The 25561-nt window shown below is 42.6% G+C and overlaps 1 protein-coding gene across 1 annotated transcript in view; it reads right to left on the bottom strand.

Moving 5' to 3' along the window:
* Positions 1-3040: 3040 nt before the first annotated feature.
* LOC112229967 (dolichyl-diphosphooligosaccharide--protein glycosyltransferase subunit STT3B-like) overlaps positions 3041-25561 on the bottom strand; it is an 82708-nt gene continuing 60187 nt past the window's right edge. The window contains exons 5-16 of the mRNA XM_024396137.2: positions 22657-22756; positions 19153-19251; positions 17167-17313; positions 14567-14615; positions 14088-14242; positions 13194-13405; positions 10207-10394; positions 6919-7090; positions 6415-6588; positions 5854-5967; positions 5065-5271; positions 3041-4820 (exon numbers count right to left, since the gene is read on the bottom strand). Of these exons, the coding sequence (XP_024251905.1) occupies positions 4743-4820; positions 5065-5271; positions 5854-5967; positions 6415-6588; positions 6919-7090; positions 10207-10394; positions 13194-13405; positions 14088-14242; positions 14567-14615; positions 17167-17313; positions 19153-19251; positions 22657-22756 (1695 nt within the window). The 3' untranslated portion in view covers positions 3041-4742. The remainder of the gene's footprint in view (positions 4821-5064; positions 5272-5853; positions 5968-6414; positions 6589-6918; positions 7091-10206; positions 10395-13193; positions 13406-14087; positions 14243-14566; positions 14616-17166; positions 17314-19152; positions 19252-22656; positions 22757-25561) is intronic.

Below are 25561 nucleotides of genomic sequence, written 5' to 3'. Positions count from 1 at the left end.
ACACAAAGTGCATAAAAAGGAATTACGTTCCATTCACAAGCGCTTAATTAACTCGGGTCGGAATCGGGCCCCAATTGTGTTCTTGAATTACTAGGGATCGTGACCAGAACTACTGGAAATAATCAGATGCATGATTTTGATTAGAGTCCCCAGCACACCGAACTCAAGACAAACGCAGGTATTGATACAGTCAATATACATGATCACTGTCTGATGGGACTGGCGTTTCCAAAACAGGATAGTGACTGTGGCTTATTTGGAAGGATCTGCTCACAAATAGATATTATGAATGTGTGTACATTAATAAACATTTCACTGCAATGTATCCAAGAGCTTGAACCAAACTTTACTTGGTTAAAAAACAACCTATGCAACACCATTTTATAACATACACAACATGGACAAAATTATGTGGATTTGGCTTTTTCAGCCAAACCCGTTGCTGACTGGTGTATAAAATTGAGCACACAGCCACGCAATCTCTATAGACAAGCATAGGCAGTAGTAGAATGGCCTGTACTCAGTGGCTTTCAATGTGGTACAGTCGTAGGATGCCACCTTTCCAACAAGTCAGTTCATCAAATTTCTGCCCCTGTGAAGTGGAAACGTCTAGGAGCAACAACGGCTCAGCCGCAAAGTGGTAGGCCACACAAGCTCTGTCCTTGGTAGCAACACACTACAAAGTTCCACACTGCCTCTGGATGCAATGTCAGCACAAGAACTGTTTGTCGGGAGCTTCATGGTTTCCATGGCCTAGCAGCCGCACACAAGCCTAAGATCGCCATGCGCAATGCCAAACGTCGGCTGGACGTCGTGGTGTAAAGCTCGCCACCATTGGACTCTGGAGTGATGAATCACGTCTCTATCTGGCAGTGAGTCAGACAAATCTGGGTTTGCCAGGAGAATACCCGCCCAAATGCATAGTGTCAACTGTAAAGTTTGGTGGGGGTGTTATTCTTGGTTCGAGCTAGTTCTTCCAGCGAAGGGAAATCTTAACGCTACAGAATACATTGACATTCTAAATGATTCTGTGCTTCCAACTTTGTGGCAACAGTTTGGGAAAGGTCCTTTCCTGTTTCACCATGACAATGCCTCCGTGCACAAAGCGAGGTCCATACAGAAATGGTTTTGTCGAGATCAGTGTGGAAGAACTTGTGGCCTGCACAGAGCCCTGACCTCAATCCCATTGAACACCTTTAGGATGAATTGGAACGCTGACTGTGAGCCATGCCTAGTATCAGTGCCTGACCTCATTAATGCTCGTGGCTTAAGTCCCCGCAGCAATGCTACAACATCTAGTGAGGAAAAAAATCCTGGAGGCTGTTATAGCAAAGGGAGGAGGGGAGTCCATATTAATGCCCATGATTTTGGATTGAGATGTTCGATGAGCACCTGTCCACATACTTTTGGCCATGTAGTGTAGGTTGAATAGGGTAGGGATTGGGACATTGTCTTGTTCTAAAAAATGTGCCCTGGCAATCACAGTAAGCCTCTGTCATAATAAAACGCTCCCAAGTAACAAGTCAGGAAATGAAAATACAGAACAGCTGTAATTTGAAAGCTAGTGCTGCCATCGTGTGGTACATTTACATTCTCTGAACCCTCAGTTTACAGCGCCCTCCACTAATATATACCCTTGGTAAATATGTCTGTTTATCCGCTTGGTCTTTGATTCAAAATATTCACAAAATCTAACCTTTTAATTGAAGTAGAATGGTAGAGAAATATTTTTTATTTCACAATTTTTCTCCAAAACATGTGCCACAATTATTGGCACCCATAGAAATCCTTGAGTAAAATCTAACTGAAGCATATTTGTATTTTACTTTAAGTTCACCTGAGTGATTAGGAACACAAGTGATAAGCCATGACTTTGTTTCAGTGGGGTATAAATGTGTGACACACAGGCCAAGTTCCCATAGCCATCCATCACTATGGGAATGACACGAGAATACAGTAAATGTGTGACAAAAGGCTACGATCAGACGCCACCTACATAACCACAAGCTGCTTGTTTGGGATGGTTGCCATAAAAAAATAAATTTGCTGTCAAACAAACTCAAGTACCTGCGGAACGTTACTGGAACTTTTAATGGCACCGGGTTCTATGGTCAGATGAGACCAGAGCGTAGGCAGAAAGATGGCCATGCAGAAAAGTACCTCATCCCCACTATGAAGTATGTTGGTGGATTGGATGTTGTGGGGCTGTTTTTCCTTCCAAAGATCCTGGACAACGTGTTAGGATACATGATATCATGGCAGAAAACAAAACCTGACTGCCTCTGTTAGGAAGCTTAAACTGGGCCTTGGTGGGAGCTTCCAGCAGGACAATGATCCAAAGCACACCTCAAAATCAACACAAAAATGGTTCACTGACCACAGAATCAAGGTTTTGCCATGGTCGTCCCAGTCCGCTGACCTAAACGCCGTAGAAAACCTGTGGGATGAGCTGAAGATGAGTCCACAAGCATGTACCTTGGAATCTGAAGGACCTGGAGAGATTCTGCATAGATGGTCTCAGATATCTTGCCATGTGTTCACCAACCACATTATAAGAGAAGACTCAGAGCGGTTATCTTGGCAAAGAGATGTTGCACAAAGTATTAAATGAATAATTGTGGCACGCATATATTTGGGTATTTGTTTTATGATAAGAATTAAAAAAAAATGTTCCTTTCAATTGGTTGACTTTAATTAAAAGGTTCTATTTTTTTTGTTGAATGAAAGACCAAGAGGATAAAAAGGTATTTGATCATATTTACCAAAGGGTGCCAATATTATGTGGAGGGCACTGTATGTAAAAAGGTGTTTTATGTGCTTTAGAATGCATTTCTATTGTATTGCGCTTTAAAAAGTGGCCTTGTAATTCCCGTCTCACTGAATACATGCGTTTCCTGGAATTGCCTGAAGCCTCAGATCAACTTTAGTAAAAGCAGCCTGCCTCAAAAAAAAACACAAAAAAAAGATACTATCATTGTAAGGTGTTTGCCTGAAGTAACACAATCGGGATAGTGAATAATTTGAGGACCAATTCTTCTTACAAAGTTGAATCTTTTATTTACTCTACATTTAAACATGTTAACTTGGAAGGTGAGGGGGACCAGGGTTGTTAGATTTAAAATTAAAAAAATAAATGTAGTGGTGTGGCAGAGCGAGGAAGAGAAGGCGTTGAGAACCCAGAAGAGAAGGAACTAGTCCACCATCCCCAATAAAACCAGACATAAAAAAACAAGGTAACAAGAGGGCGAACAACCTGTACACTTTCTATATCACATTAAGGCTCAATCCAATCCCCTCGTCTCCTCACACACATTGAAAATCTCTGATATAAGCAGTTTAACATAAGAGTTTCGAGTGTGTGTTTGAGCAAGGTCGATATGACGTATGGAGGGCCATTAAGTGAAAGCAGTGACACAATGCAGTCTTTCTCAGAGAAGCTCAAGAGACACGAACGCCATTTTTAATATCCAAAAAGGTGAAATGACATCCCTTCTGTGTTTAAAGGAAACGCAAAATAAGTATCAAACAAAAGAGGTAAACTGTTGAGTGATTGAAGATGTCAATTAAATAAAAACTCTGTATTCCTAGAAAGTTTACGTGTAGACTGTCTGATGCGTCCCCCCAAACATCCACACATACGATCCTTCAGTGTTCAACACAGGTTTTCAACAACAGGCCCAGTAGTGTTATTAGAGGGCACCACTGCTTTGTCCACTCACTGGCAGCCATCTTCAGCACTTCCCTGCATTACTCTAGTCTTGGCTGCATAAACATTTGTATGTGGACAGGCAAAAATGACTGAGAAGACAGATGGACATACTAACGTGGTGATGAAGAGACCAGCAACGAGGCAATAGGCTCGCGGGGTGGAGGCCTCTTTATTAAATCACAACTTTTTTTTTATATAGAATTGCTTACATTCTTAAACCTAGCAGCATAATATACAATCTAAGCAATTTTTCAGGGGGGTTCTTAAATTCACATTAATTTTAAACAAAATCTCAAGTCCCTCCTAACGAGAATTATTGCATTCACTGTTCTAGCTGCTGCCATAAAAAAACATCACAACAAAGTAAAGAGAAGAAATCTGCGTATTTAAAAAAAATCACCACAAGAATCCAATATATTACAACCCTATCAGACATTTTCTTTACACAACATATTTACATATTAGGCCTTTTATTTCCGAAATAATTGTCTCGGTAACGACAAATTAGGGCCAAAACAAAATAATGATTAAAAGTAACCATCAGAAGTAAATCAGCTGGGCCTAGACAGTGGAATTCCTCCGTACGCGTGTCAGGAACATGTCCTCAATTCCAATGCTTCCTCACCCTCACAAAAGAAACACGTTTACATGTGCCAAGGAGCTAAATCAAGGGCTCTTTGGTGCAATTGCTCCCAGCCTCCTCAGTTTCCTTTCTTTGTTTTGTCCCCCTCTCTAGAATAACAGTTAAATGTACCACAAAATGTACGCTCACCCCGGTTTCAGCAGCTCAGTGCCTTGCCACACATTCAAGTACAAAGAAGAAAAGAGCATGACAAAAGATCCTCTGGATAAAACGGAAAAGGTTCTGGGGCTAGCCAGACATGACACTTCACCCTCCCCACCACAGGGGGTGCTGCGCTCAGAGGACTAGCCCTCGAGGCTAAGTGCTCGCATTCCATACAATGGGCATTCTTTTTCATTGGTAGTTTTCTTAGCTAGTTAATTTTTTTGTATTTTTGTGTCGTGTCCGTCTTCATTGTTTCTTGTTTAGTTTCTTGCCTTTCTTCAGGACCAGCTTATTCCTGATGTGTCCTCGCTTCCTCTTAGCAGTCTGTGCAATAAAACAAACTTGATTTACAAATCAATTTTCAATTTGTTCCTACATATCTACTCATCTGAATTGGAGCACACATTAACAGTATGAAATAAAAGTGAGTCGGCTCACATTTTATGAACATTTCCTTTCGGTGGCTAAAATTTGAGAACAAATGGTCATATGTAAACTCACTCCGCCAGTATCAGATGTCTTACATTCATTAGCACAATGAATGCTGAGGGACATGGAAGTCTTGTACCTTTTTGGAGGTGTACTTCTGCCTGGGCACGATGCTGCGGAGCTTGCGCTCCAGCGGCTCCCTGTTCTCCAGCTTCTTCACCTTGTAGATGCGTACCAGCCAGTGCTCCGAGGTGAACGCCTCCTCAAGGTGCTTGAACTTGATGTCCTTGTTGCCGATCTCGGCGTTGCGGGTGCGGTCGAACCCAGGCGGTGTCCGGAAGTCCAGCTGAGAGATAAGGACAGCAGTAGGTGGGGTTGAGGGTGTTGACGAGGTCAGCTACTGACTGAGCAAAAGTGAGTATGGTGCTTGTGTAAAGGTCGATTCTACCTTAAAACAAGTGCTGTTTTTCATCTTACTTCATTATCAGGCTCTTTCCCTGCTCTTTTAAATCTGTACATCACCTATCCCTCCCTCCACCTGATATCTAATTCTGTCTTTCCAATCTTGTCCTAGTCACTTCCTCAAAACCAATCTCTTCCCTTGCCTTTATCCTGCTCTAAACCAGTCTCTCCATCTCCTCCATGGGTTAAGCCATGAGACAGAACTCTGCTTGCCTGGCTGTCTCTGGACACTACTAAAGCAGCCCACTGATCCTTCCTCCTCTTCACTGAGCTGCTGGCCAGGCAACACGCAGCTCCCTTTAAGTACCTGGCAGCTCTTCTCGCTCATATCTCGCCTGTACCTGCCAAAGCCTGTGCATCTGAGCTCTTTCCCTCCCATGCTTCTGTCAGCACGTCCTTAAGCCCCTCTCGTCCGTTAGTGCTTACTGTAGCCTACTTTAGCTTCAAGTATTTCCCCACCGCTCACCTGCATCTCGCCGAAGCGGTAGTAGGACATCTTGTACATAAGGCAGTTGAGCAGGACAGGCGAGCCGGCCTTGTCCACGCGGAACTCTCCCTGCGGGGTGAAGTAGTCACTCTCCTGAAGGGCACAAGGAGGGAAGGCAGTGAGCATGAGACACTTGGGGGTTCAGACCAATTCCCACATTTCTTCGAGGATACTTATTGATCTCATCAAATAGAGACTGCACTTAACAGGGGAATAAAAACAAACACTTTGCCAAATTGCCATCTACGATATGACGCAGTCTTACCGCCCTCAATAGTTCAGTTAATCTCTTTGACATTCAAACTCGCATGGGGAAATAAATACATTTACAAATCTGCATTGGATATCGGACACTTTATCCAACGACAAAGTGTCATTGACTAAAATAAACATTGCTAGGAACAGCAATGTCCTTGGGTTTGCCCCAGACTGATAGATTGAAGTGTTTACCCAGGTTCCTCAGCATAACAAAAAGGATCATAAATAGGAGTGAATGAAGGGCCCTTCTGTATCGTGTTGCAATCTCAACCAGGCACTCACCCGAATGTCCTTGGGATGCTCTCCCTCCGCTATCCTGACCATCCACAGGAACTTGTTGATGTCGTCGCCCGAGTAACCAATCACGCCCCCGAAGATGATCAGCACGTAGTCCACATCCAGACTCCTCATGATCTCGTACGCGGCACTCTCATTGGACGACATGGCTTTGCCCACCTACAGAAGAGAGAGGGAAGAACGGGAGTTTGTACAGAGGAGAAAGGGAGAGATGCGGGTAGATGGAGATGGTGGGAAAATGAGAGGGCGGTATAAGACCAAAAAAAGTAAGTACTTGCTTTTCAAAGTCGTTGCTGGCTCTGGGAAAATCAATCAAGTCATAAGAGCAAAAATAATCCCACACATTACTGCAGCTCCTACAAGTGAATGTATTGAGAAAGGTGAGAGCCAAGAAGCTGATCTACTTTGGAGCATGAGGTCTGCGTTGACTCGAAAACCCTCAAATCTTCAAACCTCCCCAATGCCCCCTTTTGAAGTTGTGTGACTCACCAGTGCTATATGACTGTTATTCCATGTGTTGTTGTCCACTAGGGTGGTTCGATTAGCCATGCCTGCTATCTGGTAGCCATAGTCCCACCAAGACATAACCCTCGCGTGCTCGTCTGTGTTCTGCCTCAGCCAATAGTAGGCCTCCCTGAAGTCATCCAGGATGTTCCTCGTCCTGTGGGGAGTGAGAGTTGATGAGATACGGAAAGGACAGTAAACGGGAAGGACAGCCAGGCAAACATCGGTTTGGTAACTTATGTGATCTATGAGACAGGGATGACGCAAATTGTATCCACCAATGTTCCCTTGAATATTTTCAGCACTGAGCAAATTTCAGGTCTGCTGAGAGAATGTGAACATTGTGAAAAGTCTGTGCAACTTCCAGCATGTGTATACTGTGAACACTGAGGCTGTACCTGCTTTAAATTACAGTTTTAACAGTTGCCAAGTAGGCTACTCTGGCTATCTGATCATAACGTAGACCTACCAGAGTGGCCTACCATCAAAAACAAATCCCATAACATTCGAACATCTGTCATTCAGTCTACAGTAGCAGCCAATGTGTGGTGTCCAATGTAGGCCTACATTCCATGAGACTTTTGGAAAAAAACACCACTAGGGTTCGGCATTAACTTCTTATGGCTTGAATCCCACTAACGGGATCGATATGACAACAGCCAGTGAAAGTACAGGGCGCCAAATTCAAAACAGAAATCACATAATTAAAATTCCTCAAACATACAAGTATTTTAAAGATAAACTTGTTGTTAATCCCACCACAGTGTCTGATTTCAAAAAGGCTTTATGACAAAAGCACACCAAATGATTATGACAGGTCTGCAGATAGTCACAGAAAAACAGCCATTTTTCCAGCCAAAGAGAGGAGTCCCAAAAGGCAGAAATGGAGAAAATGATTCACTAACCTTTGATGATCAGATGACATTCATAGGACAACATGTATGTTTTGTTCGATAGAGTTCATATTTATTTACAAAAATCTGAGTTTACATTGGCTACAGAAATACTCATAATAAACATTGATAAAAGATACAACTATTATGCATGGAATTATAGATACACTTCTCCTTATTGCAACTGCTGTGTCAGATTTTGAAAAAGCACCGCATGCAATAATCTGAGTCCAGCGCTCAGATGACAAATCAAGACAGATATCCTCCATGTTGTGGAGTCAACAGAAGTCAGAAATAACATTATAAATATTCACTTACCTTTGATGATCTTCATCAGAATGCACTCCCAGGAATCCCAGTTCCACAATAAATGTTTGTTTTGTTCGATAAAGTCCATAATTTATGTCCAAATACCTCCTTTTTGTTCGAGCGTTTAGCCCAGTAATCCAAATTCATGACGCGCAGGCCAGACGAAAAGTCAAAAAGTTCCGTTACAGTCCGTAGAAACATGTCAAACGATGTATAGAATCAATCTTTAGGATGTTTATCATAAATCTTCAATAATGTTCCAACCGGAGAATTCCTTTGTCTTCAGAAATGAAATGGAACGCAAGCTAACTCACACGTGACCAGCTCATGCCACTGCCAGACCACTGACTCATTCAGCTCCCATTCCCCCCTCTGTCACAGTAGAAGCATCAAACAAGGTTCTAAAGACTGTTGACATCTAGTGGAAGCCTTAGGAAGTGCAATTTGACCCCATAGACACTGTATATTCGATAGGCAAAGAGTTGTAAAACTACAAACCTCAGATTTCCCACTTCCTGGTTGGATTTTTTTCTCTCAGGTTTTTGCCTGCCATATGAGTTCTGTTATACACAGACGTCATTCTATCCAAATCTACTAATACTATGCATATATTAGCAACTGGGCCTGAGTAGCAGGCAGTTTACTCCGGGCACCTTACTTATCCAAGCTACTCAATACTGCCCCCAGCCATAAGAAGTTAACCTGTTCATCCACTTGTACTTCAGACAAGGCGACTGAAAATGTTGTTGTTTGATGTAAGAAACCATTTCACAAAATAAAATGCATTATTATTATTCTCATACTATTATTACAGAGAATTAGGCCAAAGTATGCTACACTCTGCTTATTCAAGCCTGTCTCAAAATACAACACTGCCCCTTTAAGGCAAAAAGAAATATCTTATTTTTCAAAGATGTCTAGAAATGTACACATTTTGTGCTCTTGTAAGCTGCAATCACTCCCCCATTGCTGACTACAAATTATTTATAACTCAGCTAATAACTCACTAAGTAGCAAAAGATGTGCACATGTTGCTACATGCAGTTCTTGATTTGATCTCAAAACAAGCACATCTACTCACGACCACAGCTTTAAACACAGTCCGGTTCAAAGTAAATGGCACAGATCCATATATGGCAATGTTGTATTTGCATATAGGCCTACTGCATTTCCAATTGGCTATGCCGCACTGATCTGTGTAGAGTACGGGCTGAGTCATGCGCAATAGAATCCTAATCCTATGCGTACTGCCTACAACAAAAAAATAACTTGTATAGTTTGTTTTGTTTCAGTAAGTTGCTTTGAAAGTGGCTAATATTGTGTTGATCATAATTTCCACAGTAAAAGGGAAACATTGATAGCGTTAACTAACAGGGAAAACTCCAGGATGTGGAGTGAAGTTCAATCTCTCTGTGGGCTGATATTTCTGCACAGAGGTCCTGGGGAGCTGTGTGGCAGTCTCTGGGATACTTTGCGCCCAAGCAGAGCTTCGAGGGAACATTGGTACCCAAATAAATATATGTATGAGGACTTAAGAGTCGAAGAGTTAGACTTTCTCCTACTTACGTGTCACTTCAATGTCTAAATCTCTAATTGGAAAATAAACAGCACACAAAGTCTTGCAAGCGCACACGTCATCTTCACATTGAAAGCATCGTACATTACACTTGGTAAATTATTGAAGACCACTGTTAAGAGTTATGGGACAATATGCAATAAAACAATGCAGAATTACACAACAACACTCCGAGCTCATCAACATCACAGCTTTTACCTGATGAAATACGACTGTGCATTTCTGTGGGTATATGCGAGTGAGAAAGTGTGTGCCTGTGCCTTTGTGTTCCCCAATGCGTGTGAATGTACGCTGCTGTCAGAAATATGTGGAGCTACGCTTGTACGCGTGGAGTGTAATGTGTGCCTTAGTCTACATAACTGCATGGTAGTTTGAACATGTGTGGCTCAAAACAAAATCGGTAGAGCAACGGCGCTTGCAACACCAAAGGTTGCGGGTTCGATTCCCATTGGGGCTCAGTGTCTGGCATGTAATTATTACATTGTTTGTCCTTACCCATCGTTGTTGTAGGAGGCCAGCACCACACTAGGACTGGAGTAGGCGTTGCTGGTGACCCATGTGCAGTGGACGGCGAACATCATGAGCAGCATCAACATCAGCATGGTCACGATACTCTTGATGTTGGGGCCCAGGCCCTCCTCTGCCTTCTCCTGCTCAGACACGTGCTTACGCACCTTTCCTGCCTGCAGAGGGAGACCACACCACATCAACACACTGGCCCACTAAAAACAGACTTATCAGAGTTGCAATACAAACAGAGTGAAATTGGACATTATTTTGTACCTCCTTACAGGAATATGTATATTGACTAAGCACAGGTAACTGCCAAAATAAAAAAACACCAACATAATGTGTGTTAATAGGGCATTGGGCCACCAGGAGCCAGAATAGCTTCAAATAGATTCTACAAGTGTCTGGAACTTTAGTGGAGGGATGAGACACCAGTCTCCCAAGAGAAATCCATCATTTGTTGGTGGTGGAAAACACTCAGGCGCCGCTCCAGAATCTCCCATAAGTGTTCAATTGGTTTGAGATCTGGAGACAGGCAGCCACGGCATATGGTTTACATCAAACTAGTCGTGCATGTTTTCCCTCCTTTGAGAAAACTGAATTAAAAAAGGGGAGGGGGGAGATTTAGAAACACTTCCGCGCAATCACTTTGTTCCCACATTTTCTTGATGTACATTTTTTGTGGGGGGGGGTGGACTGGATTGACATTTTACTGAATTGTTTAGAGCCAGTAACACAAGCATTACACTGAATTCCTATAATATCAGCTAAACTGTGTATACGACCAATAAACTGATTTGATTTAACGAATTTACTGACTTTTACCCAATTCCTCATTTCTAACCATTGCGTACATTTCACACTACATACCTGCGTGCTCCATTTATGAAAAGAATGTCAAATATGGAGGTTTATAAACTTGACATACGTACGCATGTTTCCGTTACACTGTATACCAGATCAGCTGTAAAACGAGAACTAAAACTCGGCCCGGAAATGACCCTCCATTCGCTTAATGTGAAAATAGTTCTGGACCCGTCAGCAGAACGTTTGAATTCAACAATGTTATGCAATGTTTTTTCTTGGTCGCAAATGGGTCTTCCAAATGGACAATGACCCCAAGCATACTTCCAAAGTTGTGACAAAATGGCTTAAGGACAACAAAGTCAATGTATTGGTGTGGCCATCACAAAGCCCTGACCTCAATCCTATAGAAAATTTGTGGGCAGAACTGAAAAAGCGCATGCGAGCAAGGAGCCCTACTGTGATGTGATGAAAGAAATAAAAGATTCTCTCTACTATTATTCTGACATTTCACATTCTCGGGAGAGGTGAAGGTCGAGAACCGTGCAACCCAATCAAGCCGCACTGCTTCTTGACATAACCCGGAATCCACTTCGCAACAATGTGTCGGAGGAAACGCTGTAACCTGGCAACCGTCTCAGCATGTACTGCGCCCGGCCAGCCACAGGAGTCGCTAGTGCGCGATGGAACAAGGACATCCCTGCCGGCCAAACCCTCCCCGAACAACGCTGAGCCAAATTGTGCTCCGCCCCATGGGTCTCCTGGTCGCGGCCGGCTGCGACAGAGCCTGGACCCGAACCCAGAACCTCCAACACTGTGCCACTCGGGAGGCTTACCTGTAGATTCCTATGTCTAATTCATTTAGATTCAAAAAGTGTCTCACCAAAGGCACATGGCTGCTTCTTATGTTTTTATGAAGCAGTGTCATCACAACCCTCCATTTGCTCTCAATGCTTAAGCCCACTTGCAATACCCTAAAACTTCAATGAAATTGCTGAGTCTCAAATAAGCTTCCTGTCCCCTTTAATAGCTGGGCTACAGCATAAAGTTCAACAAATAAACATATGTTTCAAATAAATGCTGGGTGTAAATTAGTTGTTTACGATGTTAACATGAATTACTTACGAGGTTAAATGTTTGATTTGTTACAATAAATCATTCAGTAATGACTCAAAACAATTATGGAAATCAATTTTTATCACCAGTCGAAACTGCTCACTAAATGGGAATCACAAAAACAGTCAACTTCAGGAGTACAGGCCACTGAGGTACAATAAGAATTAGAAACTGCATCTAAGATGTCCAACCGTTGTTCGAGGTAACCTACTCACGTTCGCAGACGCTGATTCATGTACGTCTATATCCGGTTAATATGGACCCATATCGCATGCGCATGCGGAGCCATCACGTCATCCAAAAAGATGGCAGACATCATAGGATGAATATAAAATGTTAATATCTTCATCTGTGATTGATAAAAAAATAATATCAGCCTCATCAACAATTTGAATAATTCAATGGATATTTTGTGCACCCTGGCCCCTTGATACAGGCCCAGAAATCACCCTCTAGTGGCAAAAGTAAGAACTTCTGAAAATGCAATCCGAGGAATATATATATATTTTGTAGAGGCATACAATGGCAAATGTGTGTAAACACAGTGCAGGACATTGATTAAAATACTGAAAGTGAATGCTGGAATTAAACAATTAACTATGCACATCAGCACATCAGCACATCTCTAATAAGTGCCTATTATGTTCAGTGATTTAAGCAAATAAATGCCTGGGCTATTAATTGGAAGTTTTAGGGTACTTCAGTCACTAGAAACTGTGCGTACGCATGATCTAAAAAGTTGGCATGGAGGAAAGGACATTTTCACTGCAAGTTCAGTTTTGATCAAATTTCTGCAAGCACATATGCATAGCTGGCGCTGGATATAATTTATTTGACACATCTTCAATTTCTTATCGGCGTAGCACGCACCTCCGTGAGGAAAGGGTGCACGCAACCCCCCCAAAAAAGTCCACCCCTCCCTGTTTTTTTTTTTTTTTTACAGTATTGAAAAGCATAATCGTCGGTATTTCAAAATATACAGTTTACACCATACCGGGGTATCGCCCAAGCCCATTAATGAATACGGGCCCTGGACTGTGACTCCTCCTGACCTTGTCATAGAGGTTCCCTGAGCTCCTTTTGTCATCCTCGTCACTGCTGTCCTCTACGGGAGGGTTCTCCCTCTTCATGTCATCCCCCAGGTAGTGCTCGAACACACTGGAGAAGGCGATGGCCGACAGCATGCACACCACCGGCGTCAAGGTCAGCATCAGGCGCACCATCACCCCGGCAAAGTAGACCGCGCTGATGGCATAGAGAGCCACTGGGGGGCAGAGAGGCAAGAAAGATGAATTCAAATTAAAACAGCGTTTAACCCATGTCAAAAGTACACGGTGCACAACTCAGGTCTACGGGGGTGTTTTTTTATATATATTTATCTGAGACAGACTGATTTAGAGCTTGGTTATCAGTTGTGCAGGCTCTCGGGACAATCAATGACAATTGATCAATTAAAGGAAAACTAAATTTGGCATTTGTTTCATTAGTCCATTGTTGACATAAGCAAAACATTTTTGGGACTGTCAGCAATCATGATGCAAAACGCAGCATCATACGGGGACGATTTCTGTATTTTGAAATTTACATCATTTGAAAACTTGATTACTGACAAGCAAAACATTTTGGGACTTGTCAACAATTGACTAATGAAACAAATACCAATGGATGGTTTTTGGGTGGAGTTTTCCTTCCAGTTCAAGGGAAAAACAGAAACCAGCTCAAGCGTAGCCCCTAATGCACTGGAGCAGTGAGATTCTGTTCAGAATTCCCTCTTCCAGTACAACTCCTAGGAACAGGTGTGTACAGTATATCAACAACATGAGGACGCCCTTGCTTTAATGCATATTCCTCTCAAATCACCAGATTCCCCTCCCAAATATTCTGATGTGTTCAAATGATGTGTATGCATGTTGAGTATCGGTGTGTTTTAACGAGACCCGGTTTACCGAAGACGCGCTCGTCGTTGACATTCTTGATGCAGAACCAGAGGCCTGCTGGGAAGGTGCAGACCAGGATGTGGAGGTCGAAGAAGAATGACACCCAGGTGGTGGGTTGGTGCTCCGACACCGACGCGATGATGGGGATATGGATCTTAGCGTAGCTGGGGGGGGGGAGAATAGAGGAGACAAACATCTGGTAATTCAGGGAATATGAAGATTCAAGAAACCACCTCAAAAAAGGGAACGGAAACAGAGAGCTAGAGCGCTGCTGTCAGCAAACACACCGATTTATCATTGCTTAATGCAGAAATCAGACACGCTACAGTTCATTGTACAGAATGTAGCCTAAGTGTGTTTGGGAAGAAAAAGACAATGCTAGCATTTCCTTTGAGACTATGTATGGCGTAAGCCCTTTCGCAGACACACGCACACACACGTTCAATTCAACAACTGTTTAGTCGATAGGAAAGGTTAGCCGTGCTTACCCGGTGTCCCACAGAGAGTAGAATCGCCCACTCCACGGAGCGATGTAACCTAAATGAACAAACAATCAATACACAGGACCGGGGAACTTGAACACACACATTATTGACGCAGACTTTTTTAGCGTATGGTTGAAACGGGTGGGTGTCTGACAGTATGAGACAGTTTGCGTAGTGTACAAATATAATGACAAAGTGAATAGAGGCCCTTGGTTGTAGGACCATTCAATTATGGTCCTAAAGTTCCCGAAACGCTTCAGGTTTTCACTATCATCCATTCTAACCAGGGACTGATTCCAACCTGGAACACTCAATAAGCACAATTAACTATGAGGTAGAGAACCAATAATACATTTTAGCCCCTCAGGACCAGAATTAAAATCACCCTGTTTTAGTGGATCAGGTATCTGTTCAGTAGTAGGGCATATGTGGGTCGGGACTCGAGTGGAATGTTGACCAGCGGAAAGTTAGCAATATGTTTATTGGGCAAGGGACATGAGTAACAAAGGCACTCAACAGTACAAGCTAAACGTGAAACAGAGATAAAAACACTTCGCTATTATGGTATGAGGACTAGCTTGTGTAGTTGTACATGTTAGTTGTTTATACCTGATCTACATGTACACAGGCATGTGCAACTATACAGGATACGGGGACCTGTTTGTGATAGTCAGGTGTATGAGTAACAGTGAGGTGTGTGGGTGTGTGTGTGTATATATATGTATACACACACACACCTCACTGTTACTCATACACCTGACTATCACAAACAGGTCCCCGTATCCTGTATAGTTGCACATGCCTGTGTACATGTAGATCAGGTATAAACAACTAACATGTACAACTACACAAGCTAGTCACATACATACATACATACATGCATACATGCATACATGCATACATACATATGTATATGTAAAAATAAAAATCTAATTTTATTTGTCACATACACATGGTTAGCAGATGTTAATGCGAGTGTAGCGAAATGCTTGTGCTTCTAGTTCCGACAATGCAGTAATAACCAACAAGTAATCTAACTAACAATTCCAAAACTACTGTCTTATACACACAAGTGTAAGGGGATAAAGATTATGTACATAAAGATATATGAGTGATGGTACAGAGCGGCATAGGCAAGATGCAGTAGATGGTATCGAGTACAGTATATACATATGAGATGAGTATGTAAACAAAGTGGCATAGTTAAAGTGGCTAGTGATATTCAACCCCTTTGTTAAGGCATGCCTAAAGTTCAGGCGTAAAAATGTGCATAAGTCAAATAATAAATTGCATGGACTCACTGTGTGTAACAAGTGTTTAACAGGCTTTGAATGACTACCTCATCTCTGTACCCCACACATATAATTATAAAGTCCCTCAGTCGAGCAGTGAATTTCAAACACAGATTCAACCACAAAGACCAGGGAGGTTTTCCAATGCCTCGCAAAGGGTACCTATTAGTAGATGGGTAAAAAAAACAAAAACACATTTAACTCACAGAATATGCCTTTGAGCATGGTGAAGTTAATTACACTTTGGACACCCAGTCACTACAAAGATACAGGGGTCCTTCTCAACTCAGTTGTCAGAAAGGAAGAAATCCGCTCAGGGATTTCATCGCGAGGCCAATGATGAATTTAAAACAGCGTTTAATAATGGCTGTGATAGGAGAAAACTGAGGATGGATCAACATTGTAGTTACTCCACAATACTAACCTGAGTGATAAAAGTAAGTTTGTACAGAATACAGATATTCCAAATCATGTATGACTTGCATAACATGACTTGCCTAGTTAAATAAAAAGGTATCCTTTTTGCAATAAGGCATTATAAAGTAAAACTCCCAAAAAATGTATCATCTAAGAAATTTACTTTATGTCCTGAATACAAAGCGTTATGTTTCAGACAAATCCAACATGGAGTACCACGCTTCATATTTTCAAGCATGGTGGTAGCTGCATCATGTTATGGGTATGCTTGTCATCTGCAAGGACTAGTTTAAAAAAAAAAAAAATTATAAAAAGAAACAGTGCTAAGCACAGGCAACATCCTAGAGGAAAACCTGGCTCAGCCTGCTTTCCAAAAGACACCAGCAGACAAATTCACCTTTCAGCAGGAAATTAACCTAAAACACAAAGCTAAATCTACACTAAAGTTGCTTAGCAAAACTACATTGAATGTTCGAGTGGCCTAGTTAGTTGACTTAAAATCGGCTTGAACATTTATGGCAAGACTTGAAAATGATTGTCTAGCAATGATCAACAACCAACTTGACAGAGCTTGAAGAATAATGTACAAATTTATTACAATGCAGGTGTGCAAAGCCCTTACACAGAAAGACTCAACTGCAATCGCTGCCAAAAGGTGAGTCTAACATGTATTGACTCAGGAGTGTGATATTTTTTTTAAAATACAGATATTTACATAAGCTATCTAAAAACATGTGTAGATGGGTGAGAAAACCTCCCAGATTGAATTCATTTTGAATTCAGACTGTAACAACAAAAAGTGGAACAAGTCTGAATACTTTCTGAAGGCAATGTGGTATAGGAGGACATGCTGCTCTGTAAGTCACGTGCATGTGTAATGGCATAGGAACTCACCGGTGTAGGTGAGATAGATGACGGTGAGGAACACCACCCCAGCAGCTAGCGACACCCCCAGGAAGAACAGGGTCTGGAACTCCTGCTTGGTGAGCCTGTCCTTCAGGTACTGCAGCAACGCATATGCCTGGAGCAGTGCAAACACGCCTGCAATCACAGAATGTCGGAGTTAGCACAGTATTACAACAACCTTAACCATTTGGGTCTCATGCGAGCAGGTTTGATGGTTGTCTTACTATAGATGTGCTTACACACTGATGCTGCAAATAACACAACATATCTGAATAGCAGGAACTAAGTTAAGACTGAAATGGGATCTCTGTTCTGTTATCTGATGTCGCTCTCTTGTGGAACTTCATGCTAATTGAACAAAGCCCTAGTTTCACAGGCAAAACAGAGGCTCACTTCCAATGTATGAACCCCCCAGCATTCCAAGGTCACAACTCCACCAGAACAATGTAAAAAAAAGCCCATCGCTCTGATGCTTTATTCTTCCCTTCCTGTCCCCGTCACGCTGGCTGTCGCTGTAGACACCGCCAGATGTTGCGAGCAGCTGCTGCCCGAAGCCAAACACGCCCAGACCTTTGAGAGAGTGACGGTGCTTTCCATTCCTCAAAGCCCACGTCGCTGCAGTGCTGTGCTGCCCCGGTCACCCGCATAACAAACACCACTTCAGAAATCAGACTGAAGCTACATTAGACTAAGAGGAAGATAAAATGTATGCTTTAGGAGGTACATAATCTTGTTACTAGTGATGTGACAAATTAAACGATAAGACAAATGCATAAAATGAAACATTAATTCACAATTCTGTTGCACTGCTGCCAGCAACAGTTTGGGTCGCATGGTGCGTCCCTTTCAGATGATTAAGCATTGCACCTGTACTACCAATGTGGTACCTAAATGCCACCTCCACAAAGTTTGCATTTCACCACCTAATCACACGTCTTCCATACAGGACTTCACTGCTGTCGCTTGACTCTCTGCCATTTTTCCAAGACTTTGTTCCAAAATAACTGATTCCTCGACTTCCATTTCTAAAAGCACGCAGAATCGACTCCTCCGATTCAGTATTTTGTTTACCAGACTGATAGGGGCACACAGTATAGGCAGGTCGGCCACCAGGCTGAACCGTGCACTAGGCCTATCTATCGGTAATCAAAAGCTGTAGCTTCAGTAAAGCAGGACCTAACAATATGTATGCTAGCATATTCTACACGCAACAGACCGACGTACGGAACACACACTTGTCATTAGTGAAGAGAAAGACCAGGCAAGCTAGCATGAGGGGGGAAAAGGGGCAGGCAGAAAGAACCGTGCACATATGTTTTGGAAATCTGTACATCGCAATGTCTTGTCGCCTCGCAAATATACCAAAGTATCATGAAGTTAATCTCTTCCTCTCTGGTTTTAAAGTGCAACACAATAGTTTTTTTTGTGCATTGTAATTAGAGAAAAATATCCATAATATAGCTGGTGCAAATAGTGGAATGATGGTGTTTCACGGTTTACTTATTACTTTACCTGCCAGTGTTGTGATAGTCGTCTGTTGTTATCAATCCACTATTAGCGCCAGCTATATGGACATTTTCTGAAATTAAAATGCAAAAATAAAACCCTGTGTAGCATATTAATAAACCCAGAGAGTAAGAGGCTAACTCTATGCTGCTTTGGTGAATTTGTGGTAATAGTGGAGTGTTTCAGTCAAAATAAAGTTACTTTCGATTCACCAGCTGGGACCGTTGGCAAGACGGGAACACAAACTGCATCAACGAAATGATACAAAGGCACTGCCAATACAAGAGAACAACTGCTTGGTCATGGCCCAAGATCTCTGTTGGATTTTTTTTTTTTTTTTTTGGATCTCGACGAGATCATACCTGGTTAAATAAAAATAAATTAATAGAGCGGTTTGCGTCTCAGTGAGTCGTGTCGTGAAGAGCGCCCAGTAGACTAAAAGCGGGTGGGTGGGTGGGTGGGGCTTACCTGCTGCAGCCATGTGCTCACTGGTTCGAATTGGCTGGAAGCCCACAAAGGGGATCTGCATGGATAGCACCAGGCCCACGATGTAGAAAGTGCTATAAGCTGAAAGAGAGAAAGAGAAAGAGGGAGATGAGATCAAACAAGTTGAACACAGATACGGTCCCATTCAAAAAAAACAATATCACTTCAGTTTGGGTTGTTAAGGAAAAGCACCTTCTCTCTTTAGAGGTATTTAATGTGCATTGAGACTGAGTGGGAGTAAATACTAACGCCTCATCTGGAGAAATTTACTGAGAACATAGAAGTGGGCAAAGAAAAGTGCGGGGGGAGCCTAACATGAGCCGACGGTGCAGTAAAACTGTAGAACTCCCACCTTTGTAGCTGATCTGATCCTAAGGCATGTGCCCTAATTAAGATTTCATACTTTTCTGAACACTGGGGCTTTTGAAGTGACTGGCGAGCCCTGAGCACTCTTGACTGATTCATTTTTGCCTGTTGACTGATGGAGGTAAGAGATGAAAAGATGAACTGTGCGAATTAGAGTTGTGAGTAACACTGACAATGCACTTTTGTTCAAGGACTCATTGTGCCGATGCCAATGAGGCATCTAGTTTTTTTAGAAGAGCTTTCTCTATGGTATAACGAAGGAGAAAGGTTCAAACAAGATAAAAACGAGATGTTGTGAAGCAAGGACTTACACAAGATGGCTGCTTGAAAATCAACGCAAAGCCCTAATCTATTAAAGGGTGCTTGAAGTTGACAGCTTCTGCGAAGCATAAATATTTCGGAACAATTTTTTTATTTTTTATGGAGAAAATGTTCTGCATTAACAAATGGTTCTTGTGGAAGGGTACAAAGGCACTGCCAATATCCTTTAAGGAAAATGCAAAGAGATTGCGTATAGCAGGGGTCAATGCCCTAAATTTTAAATAGGGACGTAATTTATTTTCAAAGCACCCAAGAACAGGGTACTGTTTACCTTGAGTAATATATATAATCAAGTGTAAACGATGCTTGATGCTAAACCATTTATCTTAACCCACCTAGCCTGCTGTTCCTTCAGCTTAGCTAAATATGTACTGCCTACGACGCTGCAGCATTTCTGCCTGTCTGACAATGATGTGATGTGTTCTGTGTGAGCCTCAAGGACGAAAATAAGTCTGGCTCTTTTGATCTTTGGTTTACTCAGAAATAGAAGCAATTTACAGTAAGATATACGCAGTCAAATTCATAATTAAACTCAGTTCTCAGTCACATTCAGGAGCGCAAACAAGTATGTGGCTGTTTTGAGGAAAACAGGTGTGTGGGGTCACATCTCTTTAGCAGATAAACTATCTGATCGCAAACCTTGTGCGTGTACAAAACATCAGGAACACCTTCCTGATATTGATTTGCACCCCCCTTTGCCCTCAGGCCATGGACTCAACAAGGTGTTGAAAGCATTCCACAGGTATGCTGGCCCATGTTGACTCCAATACTTCCCACAGTGGTGTCAAATTGGCTGGATGTCCTTTGGGTGATGGACTATCCTTGATACACACGGGAAACTGTTGAGCGTGAAAAACCCAAGAACGTTGCAGTTCTTTACAAACTCAAACCGGTTCGCCCGGCACCCACTACCATACCCCGTTCAAAGGCACTCAAATCTTGCCCATTCACCCTCCGAATGGCACAAATACAGACTCCATGTCTCAAGGCTTAAAAATCCTTCTTTAACCCCTCTCCATCTACACCAGGTATTCCCAAACCAGGGAACGCATTACCCCCAGGGGTACGCGTAATGCCGTGGGGGGGGGGGTACTCCAAACAAACATGTGATTCACATTTCCAAACAGTCCATTTAAAATTTTCCCTCGTCTGAGTAGCCTCGTTTCACCATCTAGTGTTCAACAAAACAACAATGTCAAATACAGGTAGCCTAGTCAAATAATTGACATCCAATCACATTAACCGTTAGTTTTGCGGGAATTCCACTAACGGTCCGTATGTAGCGAAACGCAGCTGCTGCTCATGTTGGTATTTGTACTGATGGTGCAAAAGACGGAGACATGGTGGAGTGGTAATGCGCATGCAAGCAGTTGCTCCCGACGCCACTTGGGTACACTGCAGCGTCCGAGAGGCTCTTGCTGCCAAGGGAATGCCTGACAGCTTGAAAGACGTTTTGGACACTACAGTGAAAATGGTTCACTTTGTTAAAGCAAGGCCCCTGTATTTTCTGCACTATGCAATGATATGGGCAGCGACCATGTAACGCTTTAACGACATGCTGATTATCAAGGGGCAATGTATGGACATGTTTTTTGGAATTGAGTAACGAGCTTAAAGTTTTTACTGACCATCATTTACACTTGTTTGAACGCTTTCATGATGAGTTTCTCACACGACTGGCCTATCTGGATGATGCCCCTCCCCCTCGCCTGAATGATCTGAATCGAGGATTACAGGGACTCTCTGCAACTATATTCAATATGCAGGACAAAATTGAGTCTATGATTAAGAAGTTGGAGCTCTATGTCTGCATTTGCAAGGACAACACAGGTCTGTCCATCATTGTATGATTTTTTTTGTGTGCAAATTAACTCAAGCTTACGGACAATGTCAAATGTAATATAGCGAAGCACCCGAGTTGGGTGCGCAATTATGCAGGTACTTTCCCGAAACGGATGACAAACAGCTAGATTCATTATCCCTTTCATGCCCTGCCTCCAGTCCACTTACCGATATCTGAACAAGAGAGCCTCATCGAAATTGCAACAAGCGGTTCTGTTAAAATTTAATTTAAATCAGAAGCCACTGCCAGATTTCTGGATTGGGCTGCGTTCTGAATATCCTGCCTTGGCAAATCACACTGTTAAGACACTGATGCCTATTGCAACCACGTACCTATGTGAGAGTGGATTCTCGGCCCTCACTAGCATGAAAACTAAATACAGGCACAGACTGCGGAAAAAGATTTAAGACCGAGACTCTCCAATACAACATTGCAGTTATGTGCATCCTTTCAAGCACAACCTTCTCATTAACTTGTGGTGAGTTATTCCCCATTTTCGATGAACAAATCAGGTTTTATATGTAAGACGGTTAAGAGCTAAATTATTGATGATGATTATTATTTGTGCCCTGGTTCTATAAGAGCTCTGTCACTTCCCACAAGCCGGGTTGTGACAAACTCACTCATTCTTATGTTTAATACATGTATTGTATGGTGTGTGTGGCAGGCTTACAGTGATGGTGACAAAAAAAAGAAAAACATTTGAAAGTGCTCTGACCCTGGTGCTAGAGGGGGTACGCAGCTGGAGGTTGAACGTTTGAAGGGGTACGGGACTATAAAAAGTTTGGGAACCACTGATCGAAGTGAATTTAAACAAGTGACATCAATAAGGGAACTTCGCCTGGATTCACCTGGTCAGTTCATGTAAATGTTTTTAATGGTTTTGTACACTCAGTGTAGGAGGGGGGTTATGATCACATCTCTTTTGCAGATGAAAGTGTTTTGTGGTCACTCACCGATGTAGACCCTCCTGCTGTAGCGCTGCATGAGCAGCAGCACAAAGACATGCAGCGGGATCAGGTTGATGATGAAGACGTATCCTCCCCATGCTGACACCTGCAACAAACACAGCCATCAGCAAAACACACTCGCACGCCACCAGAAATACGCAGTGGACCAATAGAAAACCAATGCAATCATGTTTAAACACTATGACCGCAAAGTAAAAATGCATCAATAACTTTAAAAGCTCCGTGAAATGATGCGTCGACACTTTGACTTGGAACGTGAAACAAGGGGCCTATAAAATACTCTACAAAAAAAAACATCAACTCCAGTACGTAGGATGTGCAGAGCAGTCGGAGAGGGATAATACTCACACGCACCTGCTTAGCCACACAAACACACATTTCACTCACAAATCACTCATCTATGATAAAAATATGTTTTGCAATTACTGCTAATTGCGGGGGGGAAGAGACTCAAGTTTGTTCAGGAGTGGTTAAGCGGGATTATCTTTTCAGCCATTTACATCTTTAGCTTCAGATAGTGAGAGCTAAATTAGGTGCAGTTGAAGCCTAACCTGAATGAATACGGAGACGACTCCCATTTTGAGCTACTTTTCTGTGTTGACACAGCCGCAGTGGTTCTCTGTGAGAGAAGAGGTTGTTAATTGAAAACAACGCTGACGCAGAGGGACTGCTGGGGGGGTATCAGTGAGGAGATAGTGAGGTTAGTATCAATGTGCGAGGGTCGCTTGACGCAGCCTCCCGGCCACGAAGTGTAATTTGACCAAACATCTCACACATGTACTGCTAATGACCTCACCGTTGTGTGTGTGTGTGTTACTGCCCCCACATGATTTTGAGGGTTGAATAAGCAACCAGTAATCTTCTGGAGTCACCAAGCCATATCGAACACAAAGCTTGAACCAACTCTTCACTCAGACTGAAATCTCTGCACCACCAAGCACAAAATATCTTGTTTACTACCAAAAAAAAGTATGTTAACCTCGAGTGTAGGGGGCAGTATTTTGATATTGGGATGAAAAACATACCCAAATGAAACTTCTCAGGCCCAGAATATGCATATAATTGTCAGATTAGGATAGAAAACTCTAAAGTTTCCAAAACTGTCAAAATATTGTCTGAGTATAACAGAACTGATATTGCAGGCGAACACCTGAGGAAAATCCAAAGAGGAAGTGCCTTCTATTTTGAAAGCTCCCTGTTCCATTGCATGCCTTCCCTCCATTTAAAGGGATATAAACCAGGCTCCTTTTCCTATGGCTTCCACATGGTCCGAACAGTCTTTAGACAGTTTCAGGCTTTTATTCTGAAAAATGAGCGAGAAATATCACATCGCGTCAGTGGATGGCTGGGTGCCAGAGTTTTACATGCGCGAGCAGCTTGGAGCAGACATTTTTTCTCTCTCTCCTATTGAAAAAGCTACGGTCTAAATATGATCAATTATTTATTGTAAAAAAAACCTGAGGATTGATTTTTTTTTAAACTGACATGTTTCTACGAACTTTACGGATACTATTTGGAATTTGTCTGCCCCGTCGTGACCGCTCGAGCCTGTGGATTTCTGAACATAACGTGCCAACCAAATGGAGGTATTTTGGATATAAAAACTAATCTTTATGGAACAAAAGGAGTCTCGTGAGTGCAAACATCCGAAGATCATCAAAAGTAAGCGATTCATTTTATTGCTCTTCTGACCAATCTACTTTGCTGCTAGCTGTTTGTAATGTTTTGTCTGCTGAGAGAGATGTCCTTACATAAATGCTTGGATTGCTTTCGCCAAAAAGCTTCTTTAAAAAAAAAATCTGACACGCCAAGTGGATTAATAACAAGATAAGCTGTGTTTTGCTATATTGCACTTGTGATTTCATGAAAATTAAATATTTTTAGTAATTTAATTTTAATTTGGCGCTTTGTAATTCAGCGGATGTTGACGGAAATTATCCCGCTAAAGGGATCGGTGCGCCACGAAGTTAAGAGACTGAGGTAGCTGAAAGAGCTGGTGCATACACTATCAATATGCCTGTTAGAGTAGATAAACTCAGCAAAAACTAAACTTCTGCACTGTCAACTGGAAATATTTTCAGCAAACAAAAATGTGTAAATATTTGTATGAACATAAATTTCAACAGACAAACTGAACAAGTTCCACAGACATGTGACAATTGTGTCCCTGAACTTAGGGGGGGTCAAATCAAAAGTAAGTATCTGGTGTGGCCAACAGCTGCATCAAGTACATCTCCTCCTCATGGACAGCACCACATTTGCCAGTTCTTGCTGTGAGATGTTGATCCGGGCTCTTCGCTGGCAATATGCAGAACACTGACATTCCTGTCTTGCAGGAAATCACACACAGAGCAAGCAGTATGGCTGGTGGCATTGTCATTGTCATGCGGAGGGTCATGTCAGGATGAGCCTGCAGGAAGGGTACCACATGAGGGAGGATGATGTCTTCCCTGTAATGCACGGCGTTGAGATTGCCTGTTATGACAACAAGCTCAGTCCGATGATGCTGTGGCACACTGCCCCAGACCATGACGGACCCTCCACCTCCAAATCAATCCCGCTCCAGAGTACAGGCTTCGATGTAACGCCCATTCCTTCGACGATAAACGCAAATCCGACCATCACCCCTGGTGAGACAAAATTGCAACTAGTCAGCGAAGAGCACTTTTTGCCAGTCCTGTCTGGTCCAGCGACAGCGGGTTTGTGCCCATAGGCAACGTTGTTGCCGGTGATGTCTGCCTTACAACAGGCCTACAAGCCCTCAGTCCAGCCCCTCTCAGCCTATTGCAGACAGTCTGAGCACTGATGGAGGCATTGTGCGTTCCTAGTGTAACTCGGGCAGTTGTTGCCATCCTGTACCTGTCCCGCAAGTGTGATGTTCGGATGTACC

Source organism: Oncorhynchus tshawytscha, linkage group LG31 (genome assembly GCF_018296145.1).
Source record: "Oncorhynchus tshawytscha isolate Ot180627B linkage group LG31, Otsh_v2.0, whole genome shotgun sequence".
Taxonomy (NCBI): domain Eukaryota; kingdom Metazoa; phylum Chordata; class Actinopteri; order Salmoniformes; family Salmonidae; genus Oncorhynchus; species Oncorhynchus tshawytscha.
The sequence above is the reverse complement of the archived record's forward strand: the minus strand, read 5'-3'. Positions and strand labels throughout refer to the sequence as shown.